General features: G+C 40.3%; 1 protein-coding gene across 1 annotated transcript in view; it reads left to right on the top strand.

The window, feature by feature from the left end:
• Window positions 1–20,124, top strand: part of ADGRV1 (adhesion G protein-coupled receptor V1) — a gene marked incomplete at its 5' end in the record, with an annotated part of 304,575 nt that overhangs the window by 23,327 nt on the left and 261,124 nt on the right. Inside the window, 11 exons of the mRNA XM_084279017.1 lie at window positions 3,103–3,135; window positions 4,727–4,853; window positions 4,940–5,125; window positions 6,083–6,263; window positions 6,852–7,015; window positions 7,632–7,755; window positions 8,657–8,923; window positions 10,253–10,379; window positions 11,760–11,977; window positions 13,143–13,886; window positions 18,457–18,830. Of these exons, the coding sequence (XP_084135143.1) occupies window positions 3,103–3,135; window positions 4,727–4,853; window positions 4,940–5,125; window positions 6,083–6,263; window positions 6,852–7,015; window positions 7,632–7,755; window positions 8,657–8,923; window positions 10,253–10,379; window positions 11,760–11,977; window positions 13,143–13,886; window positions 18,457–18,830 (2,545 nt within the window). The remainder of the gene's footprint in view (window positions 1–3,102; window positions 3,136–4,726; window positions 4,854–4,939; window positions 5,126–6,082; window positions 6,264–6,851; window positions 7,016–7,631; window positions 7,756–8,656; window positions 8,924–10,252; window positions 10,380–11,759; window positions 11,978–13,142; window positions 13,887–18,456; window positions 18,831–20,124) is intronic.

The following is a 20,124-nucleotide window of genomic DNA, read 5'->3' as shown; positions in this document are numbered from 1 at the left end:
TGTATTTATTGATATAAATGTTAATTTGACAAAATTTATTTTATTTATAATTATTCATCCTAATATTTATTATTTATTTAGCTCATAATGATGTTGAAATTGCCGTGTTGTGTTAAACTCAGTCAGCTAGGGAGCCTGCTTTGGCAGGGGGGTTGGACCTGATGATCTCTCGAGGTCCCTTCCAACTCCTGTGATTCTGTGATAAATCTCCTTTCTGCTGTTTTGTGGCACCACATGTTTAAAAAAGCACGATAAATGTTTTGACACTTCTTTTAGCTGTAGTTCTTGCTAAATAATAATTAAAGTGGGGTTTTTTTGTAAAAAAAAAAAGATGTAAAACAAGGAGTCATGTGGGAAGTGTTCTTTTTGCAGGGGTCACATCACAGAAAACACAGATACGCAGTTTGAGGTTGCGTTTCTGGGGTTAGCATCATAAGCTGTGCTTATTGTCTGTGTCAAAAACGAACCTTCCTGCCCAGAGATGGCTGGTTTAGAGAAAAATTTAAGCTGAGGAGAAAGAAAAGGAAATGTTTTTTCCCAGTGAGGGGGATCTCCATGCTTCTGGTCTAGTAGTGGACCTCCTTCGAATGGAGTACAATGCGACTGTGTACAGGTTGTTTTAACTTTTATCCTGACTTCTGAATGTCCTCACCAGGGCAAACCATGAGTTTTGGAAGTTCTGAATAGCCATTTTTATTCCACTTCAACACTGCTGTCGTAGGAATGCCTAAAGAGATGGTTTCTCACCACAAAGAGTGAGAGAGGATTACACTCACCCTGTGCAGTCTGTGGAAGTTCAGAAGTCTACTCTGCAACAAAGGGGCTGGATGTGAACAGCCTGTTGTTCTTGGACGTTGTCAGGGCATGTGGCAAGAGCTGATGGCTGATGGGTTGTGTGGTGGCCTAGGGCCAGGAGCCCAGCCTGATAACTTGGCCATCCCACCACCTCCAGCAAGGCAGAGAGCAGGCTGCAGCAGCGAACTAGGAGTGACCTGAAGCCCAGGGCATCAGGCAAAGCCATGGTGGTGGGGTGTTTCAGGCCAGGAATCCATGTTTCTGCTGGATGATGGTCACTGGTGTCAGGTGCAGCCCAGTGACTGCCCGATAGGGTCCACAGAGAGGAGACAAATCCAAGGTCCAGCCAGGAAGTCACTTGGTGCCTTGTGGTCCAGGGATGCTATGACAGTTTATGTGGGTGTACCTCAGACTGTAGGCATGAGGGATCCTGTTGTGTATGCCATTTATTCCTCATGTAACAACAGGTTGGTTGCTTGGATTCAATTTTTCGTGGGCTATTTTATGCCTTTTTTGCATAGTAACCAACATTATTAAACGTTGTCAGAGCAGGGACAGCAATCCGTCCAGTCCCACAGAGAAAACATGGTTGGATCACTCAACCAACCAACCAAGTGACCCTAGTGTTGAAAGTGGGACTTGAACGGAGAAACCTCTGGAACGAAGGTGCTCTTTAGCAGGGGATGGGCTGAATATGAGTAGCTGCTTTCTGACCTGGTCTTCTGATCTTACACTGTGACTGTTGAGAAGTGATGAAGTACTACCAGTCTTCTCAGTCCTCTCAAGGATCCGCTTGAGATGCTCAAGGTGCACACCTCCTGGCACATTGAGACTGTTGTGTTTCTGCTGCCCTCTGTATTTCTGCAGTGCTGCCTTTGTACATTACAGCACATGATTATTATAGTTTAGTGCTACTCCTCAGTTCATCTCAACGTGCTTTTTGACTGAGCCATGTTGGGACTCACATGGTGTAACTCCATGAAGCTGAAAGACATTTTATTTCTGCTATGCCCTTTCACTTACTGATTAATTACTATGTCTTAACTACTTAAGCTTCTACATATGTAACAAAAACTCACTTAACATAATAGTTCATTCATATTCTCTGTTGTCAATTATATTACCAACAGTGTAATGATATAATTAAATCAAGTATTAACAATGGAATTTTCTTTTTGAACTTTTTGTTGAATGATCTTTTCATTCCAAAACTTTAATGGTTTTGAAACACTTTTGCATGTTTCTGAAGGAGAATGCCTTCAGAATTATTAGTATTTAAAATCTATTTAAAATCTTATGGTATTTAAAATCTAGCCTCACTGAAAATCAATAACAAATTTCTGTTAGTTCAGATCATGTAGTTGAAATAATGTATCTGCAGGTATATTTGCTTTATTTTCTTGGAATTTTGAGTGAAGTCTTGTCAGTATTGAATTCCAGACCTGAGTTCTTTTTGATATTAGTGAAGTCAGAATTTCACTTTATAAACAATTTCACTTTATAAAGAACAGAGCTTTATAAAACTCCACCTGTTTATGGTGTTTTGATAGAAGATACAGGTTTTATATTTAATTAAAAAGAAGAAATCAAAATTCATGCTTGCCATATTGCAGAACAATACTACCTTTCCATCTGACTCAGTGTGGTAGTTTTAAGTGCTTGGCCAAAACTAAACCAATTAAGAGATTAGCAGATACTCTTTTCTTCTTACAGTGCTGGGCTTTTGTCTATTTTTTTTTTGTTGTTGTTGTTATTTTTCTTTGGTAATCTGATTAAATGCAAAATTGGGACAAAGTTTGATGTGATTTTGCACCACAATCGTTTTTGATACACACTCACTGCAACTCCCATGGTGCTTAATCAATTTTTATTGTTAATTTGGCAGATGAACAATGAAATAAGGTATCACTGAAGCACGCAGAGGTTTTTTTTCCTTAGTGGAAGGTTCATTTATAAACATGGGCTGCTGGTGCAGTTGTGAGCAGGGACAGAGGCTGGCAGTAATCGAGCTGTTGGGAGGAGGGCTTGGTGAGGTGCTCCATTAATGGGTCTGAATTGGTCATGGGGTCATTTCTCCTAAGGGGAAACTACCCACTTGATAGGATTTGTCAACAGGAAAATGCCAAGTAAGTACAATTCCCATAAAATGAATCTGCTGGAAAGGAAAAAGAAAGCTTTGTGTTGTGGAAGGATTTAATAATAATAATAATAATTATTATTATTATTTTCTAAGGTTAATACTATTGAAATTCTGGCCCTTTCATTGCTTCCCCCATCCCCTTTCTTTCTTTTTTTCTCTATTGACAGGGTAGAGACAGAAAGGTTTGTCGTGTACTTTGGGTAAGTGCAGTGAACTGTGGTTTGTGTTCAGTGAGTCAGTGGTTGGTTTGGAAAGAACCTGCCTTTACCATTTCTTCCCCTCTAAGGAATCATGTGTTCTGCACCTCTTCAGACAATGCATGCCTTTTGGTGTTTAATTTGATGGCATGAGGTTCTGCCTTGAAAGTTGTGAATGCATGGCTTAGAGTTTGATATTTGAATGTGTGATGAAATAATGGATTAGCTGTTTTTAACTGCCACGAGCACAGTTTACCCCGGCTAAGTGACTCAACTTTGACTATAATTACAGAGAATTTCTGTGGTCAAAGATGAGCAGTCATCTTGGTTTTGGGTAACCTAAATTTAGTCTATGTTAACTCAATTTTCTGTGCCTGCTGAGATACTTTTTTACAGTGTGGTAAACATGACATTATCCTGTTAAATAGATGGTTCCTCTTTTCCTTCTTGCCTTCTGCCTAATCCATTGCTATTTAATTTTTTTTTGGTGGGGGTATGTTCCAGTTATTTGGTGTTAGTGGAAGCACTTTTGGAACTGACTTCAAAATTGGGTATAATAGATCACATTTGCTTCTACATGAATTAGTGTGTGATGAGCTCTGAGTTGTAGTATGGTGAAACCATATTATTTACAATATGTTGGACCGAGATTTTATTGACATTTTCTTCCAGGAAATATGGAAGGTGAATCTAAATACATAAACCACCATGCAACTGAAGCCATGTCCAAACCATCAATCCGAATTCAGGTCCATTCTTGATGTATCCTTCAGTAGGATATTTTCTGGCATTTTCAATGTAACCAACTTTAAAAAGTGTTGAAAATTGGCACATCTGAAGAACTGAATGCAAGAAATGTGCAAGGTTTCTGCCTGTTGTCATATATGGCCCATTCGTGTCCATGATAAGACCAAGATGATGAAGCAGTAGCCCAGGGAGAGAAACCCTCCATCATGAGGAATACATGCCCACACCCTTCACCACATGCTTTTGGGCAGCAGGTTCCTGAGTGAGGGAGGAAAAAAGGAATGAATCTGAGCTACTGAGGGTAGGGCCAAAACTTGCTAGAGCCAGATGGGATCCTATAGGTAGTATTCACGTCTTTCAGGAGGCAGGTTAACACTCAGGTGGGGAAGAAACCCACAGCGTTGAGGGACAAGTCTCTTCCTGTTTGTAGCCATGGTAAATTTTGCAGAAGAGGATAAGAATGTGTAGATGTTGATGTGATTTCTCTTTGTTCAAGTGATTTTGGATATCCTTGATATTTTCATCCAAACTCTGAGTAACACTGAATTTAACTCTAGCTTTTTTCTGTACAATTCTTTTTCCTTTCCCTTTGTGTTGTGTGCATGTATGCCTAAAAGTCCCAGAATCACCAACTACAAAAACCTAATCAGAAACCAGTTACTTCAGAAACAAAGGGCTTCTTTCTTACTTAATGCTGTGTCTTTCTTATTTAAATTTATTTCTTTGCAGGTAATTGTTTTCATGATTTATTAAAAAATATACCATCGCTACTCTGATGTCCTTTGCACAAGTGTGGATTGTCAAACAGAATTGTCACTCAAAAATCCCTCCTGCCTTTCTTTCTCAGGGTCAGTGTGGAAAATCAAATACTGAAATATGGGTTTACTACCCGTGAAATTATTATTTTGGAAAATGATGATCCTGGGGGAGTGTTTGAATTTTCTCCGTCTTCCAGAGGTCCCTACAGCATCAAGGTAGCTATCAGAGTAGCTTCTTTTAGTTTAGTTTTGTTTGGTTTATGTGGAGTTGTAGAAATAAGCCATGTTTTCCTCCTTTTCAGGAAGGGGACTCTGTTGAACTGCAGATTGTCCGCAGCAGAGGAAGCCTCCTCAGGCAGTTCCTGCGCTTCACTGTTGAACCAAGAGACAATAATGAGTTCTATGGAAGCACAGGAATTCTGGAGTTTAAGCCTGGTGAAAGAGAGATCATAATTACTCTTCTGACAAGGATGGATGGGATTCCAGAGGTAAAAATTAATATTTTCCTTTCTTCATAGATAGTTTGTCACTTATTCAAATACAGGCTGGTATTTAGGAGCAAACAAGCATGTAATGGCTGTTCTCCAGCATGTCTTCCCAGCCTCCAAAACAGGGACATCAGGATAAACAGAAGGTACCTTTGGGTTTAATTGTCCCAGTGGATAATTTCCTCTGAATTCAAACAATTAGGCTTTGAGCCCATGTATTTTTTTAGCATCTGTGACATTCTGTAGTGTAGACTACAGAATATAGTAGTAGAATTTAATATAGGATAGAATATGGTATAGAATAGAATATAGTATAGAGTAGTAGTAGTATAATACAGTATAGAGCCCTGCAGTCGGGACTAATATTGGCCTTATAGACAAATAGATGAAATATTTGTTTTAATGTTCCTTCAAGCTGTGAGCTTTTTTCAAGAATTAAGTGCAAAGTCCCATTACATTAATAAAACAAGCTGCTTTTGTGTTGTTTGTTTGGGGTTGTTTTTTTTTCTGAATTAGTATGCTGTCAGTGGTTTTAATATCTTCTCTTTCCCTGTTACAAGGCCAAAAATATTAATAAATCCTACAGAAACAGAAACTTACCCTTCAGGGAGCATTGCAGATGTATTTGTAGTAGCAAATTGATGTAATTCTAAGTAAGCACACAAAGTAAGTCCTCTGGTATAATAATGTCAGATTTTTTTTTCAGAAAATGGCTCTGTCAGAGAGAGAAATTTCCAGTTATTTGTTTATTTAATAATTAATAATTAATTTAATATGTTTCATTTAATTCTGATGGCAATGTGTAAACACACTGTGGATGTAGAAACCACGTACAGTTTTCCTTTTGTTTAAAGTTTATACCTCTTTCTGCCTGGTTAGGGCCTGTGGATCTTTGCCCATGTGTTTTGGATAGGAGCACTGAATATTTTTATTCTGACTTGAGTGTCCCTCTTCTAGCTGGACGAGGTGTATTCAGTGGTCCTGAGTGGCTACAGTGAAATGCCAGGCAAGTTGGGGAACGCCACAGTGGTCAACATCACCATTCTGAAGAACGATGATCCACATGGTGTCATTCAGTTTCTACCTGACCAACTCTCAGTCACAATAAAGGAAAGTAAAGGAGAAGTCATCCACACTGGTAATTCTTTTTAACCAGAGTTACTGCTTTAGGTGCTGTCTGCCCCTTGCAAGTCTCTTTTCCCCCCCGTTTCACCTTTCTAGGACAATGTCTGACTCAAGTCTCCACTCAGGAGCTTCCAGAGTGGCACAGTGCCAGCACTGATGAACAGTGGAGGCTGAAGTGGAGAAGGATTGGCCTGGAAAGCCAGAGGGATCAATCCAGTAAAAAAATGGCTAGAGAATATGCCAGAGAGGAGGGACGGAGTATTGATGTATGAGCAAAATGCAACCTGGAGGTAGTAGCTCTATTTGTGGAGCATGAAGAATAGGGTGCAATGGGAGAGAAGAATAGACATAAGTCTTTGAATGGGTGACTTCAATTTATCTGTTTCTGTCCAATTATCAAGTGCTTTTACAGACAAAAATTAACAAATTTGAGCAAGTTTGAACTGCTTTAACAGTCCCTCTTTGAATGTCCTTCCATGTAGATCTCTCACATGTTATTAGCAAATTTGCTTATGATTTCTTTTCTTTTTCTTGACCTTTTAATTTCTGTTTTGTGGTGTTCTGGAGAAGCAAGCTGACTGTGTGTGTTGGCATTTTTTAGCTGCTTACAGAGTTGTAAGGAACCAAGGAAACTACGGCAATGTTAGTGTGTCTTGGGGTGTTGACCCAGCGTGTACCAATGACATCTATCCAGAACAAGGGACTGTTTTCTTTGGTAACATGGAGTTTTCAAAAAATATCACCATTTACTCACTGCCAGATGAGGTAAATGCTTTCAGTGGTTTTGTGTGAGTATGGGGGGGGGACAAAGAGCAAGTGCTAAACCATTGCAATTTAAGGAGAAAGAAGGAAGGTAAAGTATTCAAGAGCCAGCAGAACTTCTACTTCAGCAAAACATAAGAGAATTTGAAAAGCTGTGCTTGCATTTAAAGAAAAAAATGTTACAAGCTGAGACTAGTTGAATGTGGATAAATTATAGAAAATTTAATTTAAATAAAAACTTCATTTGAGAGCAGGAATCCTGGTTTTTATTTTTAATGCTGATATATTTGAAGTAATACAAGATAGAATATTTAATATGAAAATAAAGCTGTAAAAATAAATTATCTGTATCAGAAGCAAGAAACTGAAAGAGTTTTTGGGTCATCCATCATGCAGTAAAGATGAGGGGACTTCTTTACAAATATTTCAGACTAATGATGATTTCTGTCTAATGAAGAGTATGAACTGTCATTTGTCATCCCTCTTGGCACACTTAAGGATCCATAAATAAAAAGTAACACTCAGAATCTCTGTTTTTTTAACCCTCTCAGTTGCTAATTTTAATTTCTTCGTTGTTTTGCATTCAAGGAAATAAATTTTGTATTTCTTTATCTTTCAGGTACCTGAAGAGATGGAAGTATTCACCATCAGCTTATTCAATGCGACTGGTGGGGCCAGGCTGGGCAATATAACCAGTGCAGTTTTACAGATTACAAGGAATGATGATCCCATTTATTTTGCAGGTTAGATGTTACTGTTTTTAAATGTAGGATACACAGATTTAACTGATGGACCAGATCATTGGTCCCTCTGGAGCTGATTTCAGATGCTCATAGTTTTGTTGTATTGGTTTTGTATTAGTTTCCTCCAGACCCTTCCTGTATTTTCTTTCATTATTCTCTTTGTTGATGCAGGGATTGCTTAGAAACATAGAATCACAGAATCACAGACTGGTCTGGGTTGGAAGGGACCCCAAGGATCAGACAGTTCCAACACCCCTGCCACAGGCAGGGCCACCAACCTCCAGGCCTGGAGCTACACAAGGTTGCCCAGGGACCCATCCAACCAGACCTTGAACACCTCCAGGGACGGGGCATCCACCCCCTCTCTTTGCAGCCTGTTCCAGTCCATCACCACTCTCTCTGCAAAAGACTTCCCCCTAATATCTAATTTAAACCTTCCTTCCTTTAGTTTTTATCCATTCCCCCCTAGTCTTGCCATTGTCTACCCTTTAAAAAAGTTGATTCCCCTCCTGTTTGTATGTTCCCTTCAGGTACTGGAAGGCTGCAATGAGGTCACCCCGCAGCCTTCTCTTCTCCAGGCTGAACAAGCCCAGAACCCTCAGCCTGCCTTTGTAGGGCAGGTGCTCCAGCCCTCTGATCATCTTCATGACCCTCCTCCTCCAACAGTTCCACATCTTTCTTGTGCTGGGGGCCCCAGATCTGGACACAGGACTCCAGATGGGGCTTAGGTGGCAAACTACAACATTATTCTCTTGTACTTGCAAGTGTTTCCATGCCTATGCCACGTACATGTTCTGTTTTGGTGAGGAAAGGGATCCTCTCAGGTAGGGTTATGGAAACAGGCCACCTGCGAGGGGCTCGGGCTTGAACTCAGGTAGATTTGTTGTTTGTGTGTTTTCAGAACCTCTGACAGTGAGTGTCAAAGAAGGAAGCATTGCAAACTTTACAGTCCTAAGGAATGGATCCATTGATGTTGTGGTTGCTGTCCAGTATATCACTGTTGATGGAGATGCAACAGCTGAAGACGGAGACTTTGTTCCCAGTGGAAGGAGCAGTGTTATTCTGTTCGATGTTGGAGAAAGAGAGCAGAATTTATCTGTGTATATTAATGATGATGATACCCCCGAAACTGATGAAACATTTTATATCTTCCTTTTGAATTCTACAGGTAAGAATAACCTTTTGATGTCTGTTTAGTTACTCTTGTCTGCAATGGTCTGATTCAGTCAATGAGACCAAGAGAGCACTTCAGGTCATGCCACATTGGGCACCCTGTGGCTGGTCTATGAATTGCTCACAGGGCTTCGTTGATCATCAGCTGCATCTGCCCTAGACATTGCTGGCAGGTAGCAGGAGAATTACAGGGGAATATTTATCCATTAGTTGTGTTTAAGGTCAGCTGTTGTTAGCTCTGGTACCCAGGATCAGTTATTTGTGTATAAGGTCAACTGTCATTCACTCTGTCATTCACATACACAGGTCTCTTACAGAACATCAACCGTATGGAAACGATTGGACAAAACCATTCTTCCCTCTTCTTAAGATTTCTCCTTGGTGATCTCTTTCTACTTTACTAACTTTCTTCAGGATCTACTGATATTTTCTCCTACCACCCTGTTGGGAACATCTGATGGATTTCCTCCCAGCACACTGATCCTACAGGAATGGGTAGCTGCAGGGTCCCTTCGCCTCTGAAAGGAGGATCATATCATTGTGCAGCCTCTCTAGAATCATGAAGAATACAGAATATTCTATACACATTCCTGAAAGCAAAAAACCCCAAAATTTTTCTTCCTATGATCTGTTACATTTGTTGATCTAGATTGTTACACCCCTTTTCAAAACTATGCTGGACTGCTGTTCCTCAGGGAAAATGCAGACAGAGGTAGAGATGAAGTTAAAGCAAACAGCATTTTTCACTTTTTACCAGAATTTCCAAATAAATAGGCTGAAAAGTGGGATGGGGGTGGAAATGTAATGCACATGTGGGAAGGGTGTTGGACTGACCTTATGGTGCTAATGTACACAGAGAAACCCTACCAGCTTCCTCTCTCCTTCACAGGTGTCTTATCTCTCCTTTCCTTTCAGGTAGGCTGTGATGTGAGCATGAATAAACTCTTAGATGCTGTTCTTAGCTTGCATTTAGTTTCAGTGCAAAATTTCTATTCTAGGTCTAAAAGAGAGTTGGTATCTCTGAGTACAAATACTTCTATTTTGACTTGACAAAATGATCAAACATGAAATACAACCTTCTCTACAATGTTCTGGTTGTCACGTGTAGTCTTTTTCCTGCAAATCTTATGTCTTGCTTTCTTCATGAGGTGTTCCTTAAGCATTTTTGCTCTGATTTGACCATGAATATCTCAAAATACTGTTTTTCACTGTTGTCCATTTCTTTTGCGTAAAAGCTGTTGGTGTGAGGTGGAAACGCTTTCAGCTTTAGAGTTACAACTGTTTCTGATTCCAGTTCTGATAAAATTCTTCACCCTCTTTTTAGGGGATACTGTTGTCTTTAAGGCTGGAGTGGCTACAGTTATTATTGAAGCCAACGATGATCCTAACGGAATTTTCTCCTTGGAGACTTTAGAGAAGCCAGTGGAAGAAGGCAAAAGCAATGATTTTATGTAAGTAAATTTAAAACAATGCATTTTTTTTAACTCTATGGTGCTTTATGAGCAGCACTTTGACCTAATCCCATACAAGTTTGCACTGATGAAAATGCACTAAAGGAAAATAGCTTTAATAAACTTTGGATTAAATGATCTGTATGTTGGAGAAATGTTTGGGACATCAGCTGTTACATTATCATATTAAAATGTAAACAGAAATTCATGTTAAAATGTGAAAATGAGCTGTATTCTTTCTCATAGTTGTTTTTACTTATGCCAGTTAATTACCGATGGAAGTCTTTACTCAAAGTCTGTCTCAGACTCTCTTCTAGACTCAAAATGCTTGTCTGACCTCTGAAACTTATTTCCTTCCAGCCATTGGCATGTATTCAAGGATGGGGAGGCTTAAGAAATCAGTTTGGTTGGCATCTTACCTGTTTTGTTCCATAACTTCAGGATGGGATTGTAATTTGACAAAAAGGCATGTTTTTCATGAAGAAACTTCTAGATAGGTTATAGAGAGAAGTTAGGTCACAATAAATATGATAGTGTGAACAGTTAAGGAAGAGGCTCTTCACATTTTGTTAGTTATATTTTATACAATTTTATTTAGGTTTTTTAAAATTTGTTTAAAGACTTGAAGCAGATGCTTATGATTGTGAATTAGGTGTTTATGGTTGTGTCACACATCTAAAGAATGAAAATCCTTGAGAAAAAAAGGTTATTGAGTATATTGTGTGTTTGGTTTTGTTATGCTGTTCTTTGGGGTTTGTCTTTTGTAATGTTATTTGCAGGATTATTTTTTTGTATTTGATGATGTGAAGAATGGTTGTTCAAACAAAACATATTGGTGAAATGATGGTACCAAAATGCTACACAGAAAAGAATATTTTGGTTTTATTTAATATATTCTTAATCTGGAATAACCACAGATTCTTGAAAGATATAGGATATAACCCGGATTTAATACCACTGTAAGAAAGGGTTTAAGGAGGCTTGGTGGTCAAAGGGAGAAATTGCTTGTGGTTAAATGTAGTTGATTCTCTTTCTTGTCTTAACTTTCTGAACTACTTATTATACATTGTTATTTCTTATGTACATAGCAGGATTGCAAGTCAAACTGATGTTTATCTTAACAGTACAGCTTCTCTCACACTTGCTTTGTTCACCTTTTTTCTACAGTATCTGAGTGATACCTGGGAGTAGAATTATACTGTGAAATCATGGTCCTTCAAGGAGGATTGTATTATTATGTATTATTATTCATGGTTATTTAGAACATCGTATGTTGATTTTCACAGTAAGGAAGACTCGTGTAGTTGTGTTTTCTCTTGCCAATGAATGCTGATGCATATCTTCTGTCTGGAAATTCACTCTTGCTGTGTCCTTGAACAGGATTTTGAGACACAGAGGACACTTTGGCAATGTCTCGTTGACCTGGCAGCTCTTTGATAACGGCTCTGCACTGAGGCCAGGAGAAGAGTTCTATGAGACTTACGGGACTGTGTGCTTCACGGATGGTGAAGGATCAAAGCCGATAACGCTCCATGCTATTTCAGATAGAATTCCTGAATTCAATGAATTTTACATTCTAAAGTTGGTGAATGCTTCAGGTATTGCCTCCTGTATTACCATTCCCTTCATACCTGGTAAAAAAGAAACATGTTTAATCAATCAAAATAAAACCAACTCTGGGAAGAACTTTGCCTTGAATCATGTCTTGATATTCAATATTTCTCTGGTGAGGTTTTAGTTTTTGGAGTTGGTTTGTTTTGTTGTTTTGTTGGTTTTTTAAAAAAAATTAACCCTAAATGCAGATATTCAGTTCCTAAATTGCTTTTATAAACATTTTGGTGATCTGACCTTTTAAAAGGATGCCTTTTAGTGATTCCAGATTTCAGATGTTGTAGTTGAAGACAAAGTAAAGCTATTACAGTCTGTGCATGCCTACCATAATGGAGGTTGGCTGGTTTGTTTGCTTTTTTCTAGAGGAGGTGAAATACTTGCAGTTACCACTTCATATGACCTAATTAAAATCTGCTGCAGGTCTGCTTCTGAGCAGAGTTCCAAACCTCCTGGATTTTTTCCACCTCACTACTATTTATGGTCTTCTGTGCCCAGATACAACTGAAAATATTTGTTGACCTTTCCTGTAAGTGCAATTCATATGCATGTGCAGAGGATTTCCTACTTTGAATAGGTAGAACACTGCACACTTTGAACATGGAGACTCTACGTTCACCTCATGAGCTCTGTATCATAAATTCTTACTGGGCAGAAACTCATGGCAAGCCTTGGCAGCACTTACAATACACAACTGGTTACTGATTTTGCAAGGTATCTCTGCTTCTGTTTCAGAGGCAATGGGCTAAATTTTGCCATTTCATATTTGTGTTGATCTTGGAATAATATGGGAACTGAATTTCCCCTGTTTTTGTCAAATGCATCAAAGTTAACCTATCCCATTGACTAACTCAGAAAAGTTAGAGCTACTCTGGTTTTAGCTGAATGACAAACGTGTCTTGCAGTGTTCATAGTGTTAGCATAGTGCTGTTTTCTATGAAAATTGTCACTATGGTCTTTTAAAACAATACAGTTAAATTACGTTATTATTAAGTCAGACCATTTTCTAAGAGTTTGGAGGCTCTTTAAAGAAGATTTAGAAACATACTTTATTAAAAAAAACCAAACCCAACTTTAGATAATTAGTAACTTTCTTCAGATTGCATTGTTTGGAAACAACCATCAATTAATTTTTCTCTAATTTCCATTATACAGGTGGGTCTCCTGGACCTGGTGGTCAGTTGTCTGAAACAAACCTTGCTGTAGCCGTGATGATCCCATTCAATGATGACCCTTTTGGAGTCTTTGTTATAGATCCAGAGAGCCAGGACAGAGAGATAGCAGAAGATGTTCTTTCTGAAGATGACCTTTCCTATATCACAGACTTCACCATCTGGAGGCAACAAGGCACCTTTGGTGTCGTCCGGTTAGGTTGGGAAATACTCTCTAGTGCATTCCAAGCTGGGCTGCCATCAATGGTAGACTTCCTGTTGCTGGGATCCTTCCCAGCTTCAGTACAATCCCAGCCTCACATGAGGCGCCGTCACAGCGGCACAGATGCTTTATATTTCAGTGGAGAAGAGGATGCCTTTGGGATTATTGGTCCAGAATACCCCTACAATGGGAATACTGCAATAACCAATTTCACATTTTCAGCCTGGCTAATTCCCAACGTTGGTACTGATGGTTACATAGTCGAAAAGGATGATGACAATGGGACCGTGTATTACGGCGTGAAAGTCCAAACGAACGATTCTCATGTTTCCCTGGTGCTTCATTATACAGCGTTAGGCTCCAATATGACATACATGGCTAAAGCAGCAGTCCTGAAATATCTGGATGAAAATGCTTGGCTTCACCTTCTGATTACCCTGGATGAAGGTATCATTGAATTTTACATGGATGGAATTCCAGTTCTGGGAGGAATGAAGAGCCTTAAAGGAGAAGCAATTGCTAATGGTGAGCCAATAGCCTGCATTGTCGTTTCTCCATATGTAAAGTTCTGCAATGTATAGAAGAGTCTGGCTCATTGAGAGTTGTATGCAATATAATGGAGTTATATCTGATTAGTCAATGGAAAGGAATAGATAGAAAATTCCAAGGGCTTTTCAAACTAGAGGTGAGAAAGTTCCAAATAATTCAGAATTACAACAGACCTTGTATTCCTTTGTTATTTGATGATGCCTTCTACAGGCAGTTGACAGTAGCCTCGCAGTCGCAGGGCCTGGTTCTTCTGGGGGATTTAAACTACCCAGATATTTGCTGGAAGGCTTGCACAGCCAGCTGCTCACAGTCCAGGAGGTTCCTCCAGTGGATTGATGATAACTTCCTAATGCAAATGGTAGATGAGCCTAGTAGGAGAGGAGCACTGCTGGATCTTGTACTCACTAACAAAATTGAAGTGGTGAAGGCTGAGGGTAGACTTGGGTGAAGAAACCATGAGATGGTGGAGTTCAGGTTCTTATGCAGTAGGAAGAGAATATCAGGTAGGACCACAACTCTGGACTTCAGCATGGCCAATGTTGGCCTCTTCAAGCAATTACTGGGGGAAATACCATGGGAGATAGTACTGGAAGGAAAAGGGTCCCAAGATAGTTGGTCCATATTCAAGGACCACTTCTTCCAAGCTCAAGATCAGAGCATCCCAATGGGAAAGAAATCAAGAAAGGGAGGCTGAAGACCTGCATGGATAATCAGGGGACTGCTAAGCAAGCTTAAGTGGAAGAAGAGAGTCTACAGGTCATGGAAGGAGGGGATGGACATTTGGGAGGAATATAAGATTGTTGACAGGCATGTAGGGTGGAAACTAGGAAAGCTAAGGCCTCTTTGGAATTAAACCTTGCAGGTGAGGTCAAGGACAACAGAAGGGGCTTCTTCAAATACATCACAGACAAAACTAATGCTGGAGGTGATGTAGGCCCTCTGTTGAATGAGGTGGGTGCCCTGGTGACTGAGGATAGTAAGAAAGCAGAGTTTCTGAACTCATTCTTTGCCTCTGTCTACACTGCTGGAGAATGTTTGCAAGAGCCCCAGATGGCTGAAGCCCCAGAGGAAGTCAGGATAAATGATGAGTCTGCCTCAGTTGATGAGGGTTGGGTCAGGGATGAATTAAGCCTTCTGGACATCCATAAATCCATGGGTCCTGATGGGATGCACCTGAGGGTGCTGGGGGAGCTGGTGGAAGTCAGTGCTAAGGCACTAGCCATCATCTTTGCTACTCCTGGGAAACAGGAGAGGTGTCTGAGGACTGCAGGAAAGCAAATGTAGCTCTAGTCTTCAAAAAGGGCAAGAGGGAGGACACAGGTAACTACAGACTGATCAGCCTCTCTTCCATCCCTGGAAAGGTGATGGAACAACTTATCCTTGGTGCTGTCTAAGGCACATCATGGATAAAGGAGTTGTTTGGAGCAGTCAACATGGTTTTATCAAGGGGAATTCATGTCTGACTAAACTAAGAGCCTTTTATGAGGATATAACCAGGTGGATAGATGATGGTAGGGCAGTACATGTGGTCTACCTTGACCTCAGTAAAGCATTTGACTCCGTCTCCCACAGCATCCTCGTGGCTAAACTGAGGAAGTGCAGTCTGGAAGGCTGAGTAGTGAGGTGGATTGAGAACTAGTTGAAGAGAAGATGCCAGTTGTGATCAATGGGACAGAGTCTGTCTGGAGGCCTGTATCTAGTGGAGAGCCTCAGGGGTTGGTATCCAGTGGAGACCCTTAGTGGTCTCTAGTAGAGACCCTCAGGGGTTGGTACTGGGACCTGTGCTATTCAAAATATTCATTGATGACCTGGATGAGGGAATAGAGTGTCCAGTCAGCAAGTTTGCTGACAACTCAAAACTGGAAGGGGTGGCTGACACCCCAGAGGGCTGTGCTGCCATTCAGTGAGGCTGAGACAGGCTGGAATGCTGGGCAGGGAGGAGTTTAGTGAGATTTAACAAGGGCAGGTGTAGGGTCTGGCATCTGGGGAAGAACAGCCCCAGGTATCACAATAGGTTGGGGACTGGCTTGTTAGAGAACAGTGTAGGGGAGAGGGACCTGGGGGTCCTGGGGGACAGCAGGATGACCATGAGACAGCAATGTGTTCTCCTGGCTAAGAAGGCAAATGGCATCCTGGGGTGTATTAGAAGGGGGATGGTTAGTAGGTCAAGAGATATCCTTCCCCTCTCCTCTGCCCTGGTGAGACCCCACCTGGAATGTTGTGTCCAGTTCCAGGCCCCTCAGCTCAAGAAGGACACAGAACTCCTTGAAAGAGCCCAGCACAGGGCCACCAAGATGGTGGAGTGGAACATCTTCCTGATGAGGAGAGGCTGAGGATGCTGGGCCTCTTTAGCTTGGAAGAGACTGAGGGGTGACCTTATTAATGTCTATAAATATGCAAAGGGCAAGAGTCAGGAGGACAGAGCCACGCTCTGCTCAGGGATGGCAGCGACAGGACAAGGGGCAGCAGGTGCAGCTGGAGCAGAGGAAGTTCCATGGGAATATAAGGAGGAACCTACCCACTGTGAGTGTGACAGAGCACTGGGACAGGCTGTCCAGAGAGGTTGTGGAGTCTCCTTCTCTGGAGGCATTCAAACCCCACCTGGGTGTGTTCCTGTGTGATTTATTCTGGGTGATCCTGCTCAGGCAGGGGGTGAGACTAGACGATCTTTCGAGATCCCTTCCAACTCCTAACGTTCTGTGATTTGAAAATAATAATAAGTTATAATTTTATTTATATATTTATATTTATAATGTGTACATGAAGGTATCTATATTTGCAGTTTCTAATTGCTGTGGGATTTACAGCACTGTAGTCGAGAAAGGACCTTTTTTCCTCACAAAATGTAATCATGATTTTGTTTCTAGATGTTTATTGTATTACAACTGAAACAGCATCTTGTAAGCAATAGAATGTTTCATGGTGCAGATTTACTTAAGTGTGTGCTCACATCATGCATGAATATTATGCCTATAAGTTTAGTAGTGTTCCAAGGAATATTAGCATATGGAGTTCAGTTTGTCTGCCTGGGTAGTCCCAGATTGATTTTAGTCATAGATAGCCACGATGGACATGCACTCTGAACTATTGCAGCAGTGACCATAGAAGTATTAGAACTATTTTTTTTATAATGTCAGATGTTATGTGGATGGAATACATGTATATTTAGTCTTTCTTTTGCCATTTACCACGTTTTGGGTTTTTTTGGAGGGGATCATAATAATTTTTCTTTTCATCCTCTCACCTTTGGTGTTACATATTTTCTTTGGTGGGCAGAAGCAGTGAATGATTATCAAATTCTTGAATATGATTTTCTTCTCTGTAATCAAGGATGGGGAACTTAAAAACATATAGTGATGTTAAATGCATACGTGCCCACATGCATATATGCACACAAACATGGAGTGACAATAGAGAGACGACTTCATTAACTGCATAGTGCAGTATTTCTGCCTGTAGATCTGCAGTGGGTGAAGCCTGAGAAATACATTTGCCCTCTGTAAGAAAGTAGTGCCTTTGCAATTAATTGTCTTCAGGCTTGCAGTGCTGTAGCTGAGAAAGGATTTTTTCCCCCCTCAGTTTCTAAAACTGAATGTGTGTGAAATGCAATAAGGCTTCTGTTGCTAGAAGGATCTGTTAGAGTCACTGTAAATTTTCTATATTAGGGGAGATGGCATGTGCTCTGCCTGGCAGTACTACAAGGATGAGGTTAAGGATCTCCTCTCTCTCCATTTAATGTTGGAAACTGCACAGTGATGAGCATAGCAGCCCAGTTTTTTTCACCATCCTTCACCTTGTGCCCTGGGAGCATTATCAATTGCTGTGGTTCTTCATCCCTAGAGCTAATACTCAAGGTCACATGTATGCCAGTAAATTCAAGAGCATAGTTTCTTCCAAAACCAGAAAACACCTGGAAAAAGAAGATTGGTCTGTTTATTAGCACAATAGGAATGAGTATGAGCTACCAGCCTGGTATACTTGTGGAAAAGGCAGCTGTGATCCCATGGTTTCCTGCATAGGATAATTGTTTGGAGACAGAGAAATACCAATGCTGTAGTAAAATACTTCTGGAGTTTGGTGTATGCATTCCTGGTGCACTGGAGAAGGAGCATGTCCAGAAGGGCTAATGCAATGATGTTGAGTATCAGCGTCATGGATCTACCGTTTCAACAGAGAGAGACAAAATGAGGTCTGTTAGCAAAACAAAAGCTGAGAGGGGTTGCAGCTGTGCTCTGCAAAGCTCTCTCTGAAAGAAATAGAGGTTTCTAGGTCTCATAAAAACAAGGGATAGTGACAACATGCTGGTTGGTAGGGTGAAAAGCAAGAAAAGACTAAGGTGGAATGGTTTGTCCTGTGATGGTTTTCCTTTAACACTGAGATGAGGCTCAGGGAACCTCCTGATTTTTCATTTCAAGATCAATATGGTTCCTAATCAAGGGATAATAAACAGCTTATCATTGATTTTTAACAAATACAGCTATTCAATTGGAAATCTGTTGCTGTGAAGCACTACAATAACATGAGAAAACTGTAATTTCCTTCTCAGGTCCAGGAACAGTGAGGATTGGAGCAGGAATCAATGGCAGCAGTAGGTACACAGGGCTGATGCAGGATGTAAGGCTTTATGAGCGTAAATTGACCCAGGCAGAGATCTATGAACTCCACGCAACACCCGCGAAAAGTGATGTCCACCCCATTTCTGGGTATTTGGAGTACCATCAAGGAGAGACCAATAAATCCTTCATTGTGTCTGCAAAGGATGACAAAGAGGAGGAAGGAGAGGAGTTGTTCATCCTCAAGCTCATTTCTGTGCGTGGTGGAGCTCGAATTTCAGAAGAAAACACCACAGCGAGATTAAGGATACAGAAAAGTGATAATGCCAATGGTTTATTTGGCTTCACTGGAGCATGTATCCCTGAGGTAAGGTCTTTGTAAGGAAAATTATAGGTGAAGTTTTTAATTAATGGCAAGACCAGTTGACGTGCCCAGGGCCTGGATTTCACATTGTTAGATTTTGTAGTTAATCAGACTTCTGGAATTTGGAAATGTTTGTACAGCCTTAGTCCCACTGGCATTTGCAATACAATTTTTAAAAATCCCCCCAAATTATTTTTGTTGAGAAAATTGATTTTATTACATAAACTGAAGACTAAGACTTAGATTTTTCTAGGATAATATATTTTTTCCTTTACGTCTGTCACATCTGAGATGGGCTTATCAATTAAAATACAGGTTTTAATATTCTTGTTTGGAGAATGGGTTATTGAAAATATTTTAATTTATTTTCCTGTATAACACAATATTCTTGAAAGAATTTTACTCAAGTTCTTGCAATAAAAAGTTGCAATATATCTTTTCCCAATCATTTGTTATCATAAATTCTAAGGTATAAATTTCATATGTTTGGTGTGAATTCGGTTGACATTAGCTCTGTGTTTGGGGTTTTTTTTGATCATTATTTGGTGGTAAGAGCCTTATATGTAAAATATAAAATTGCTTCTTATTTGGGGAGGTTTGAAATCAACATAATTCATTTGTATTTCTTGAATCATTTATGAGGGAGGAAGACATGATACCTCGTTCCATTGCTGCTGGATTACATTTGAAAACAAATTTCAGAAAGCTCTCCAATTTGGGAACTCTCTTGACCTTTTAATTACATTCTTTCTAATCGAAGTGCTTACGATGTGTTTGGGGGGGTAACTCTGCTGCCTGAGCGATGCTGGTTTTCAGTTCAACCCAGTTAGCTCTCTGCGCGCCTGCCATATGCCACGATAATAGCTTCCCTCAGTTTCAAATGCCACTGATAATACTGTGATGCTACAGATCACCAGCCAACCATGAAGCAAAATTAAAAATTTATATGGCATGTTAATTGCCTTGTGCTTACGTCCGTTTCACCAGGGAAGGGCTAGAGCTCTGGGTGATGATGCAGGTAGATGTACAGTGTTGTTTTATCGGCAGTTTAGCTGCTTCATGTGCCTATCTGTCCACTAGGCAGCTAAAGGCACAGGCAGTATCTGCGCTGTGTTATACAGCAGGTCTGAAAAGTATCTAGTGTTTAAGGTAGCTTTAGCCCTTCTGGCAATGTACAAATGAAATGATTTCCTATTTTAGTTCTATGATCATGATTTTCTAAAGTGTGTGGTCAACATCAGTGCCTACTTTGCTCCAAAGACATGAAACTGATGCTGCTCAAGCCCTGTTCTTTGTT

The sequence above is a fragment of the Gallinula chloropus genome, assembly GCF_964237585.1.
Source record: "Gallinula chloropus genome assembly, chromosome: Z".
NCBI lineage: Eukaryota > Metazoa > Chordata > Aves > Gruiformes > Rallidae > Gallinula > Gallinula chloropus.
Note: the sequence above shows the minus strand (reverse complement) of the source record. Positions and strands in the feature narration are given on the sequence as shown.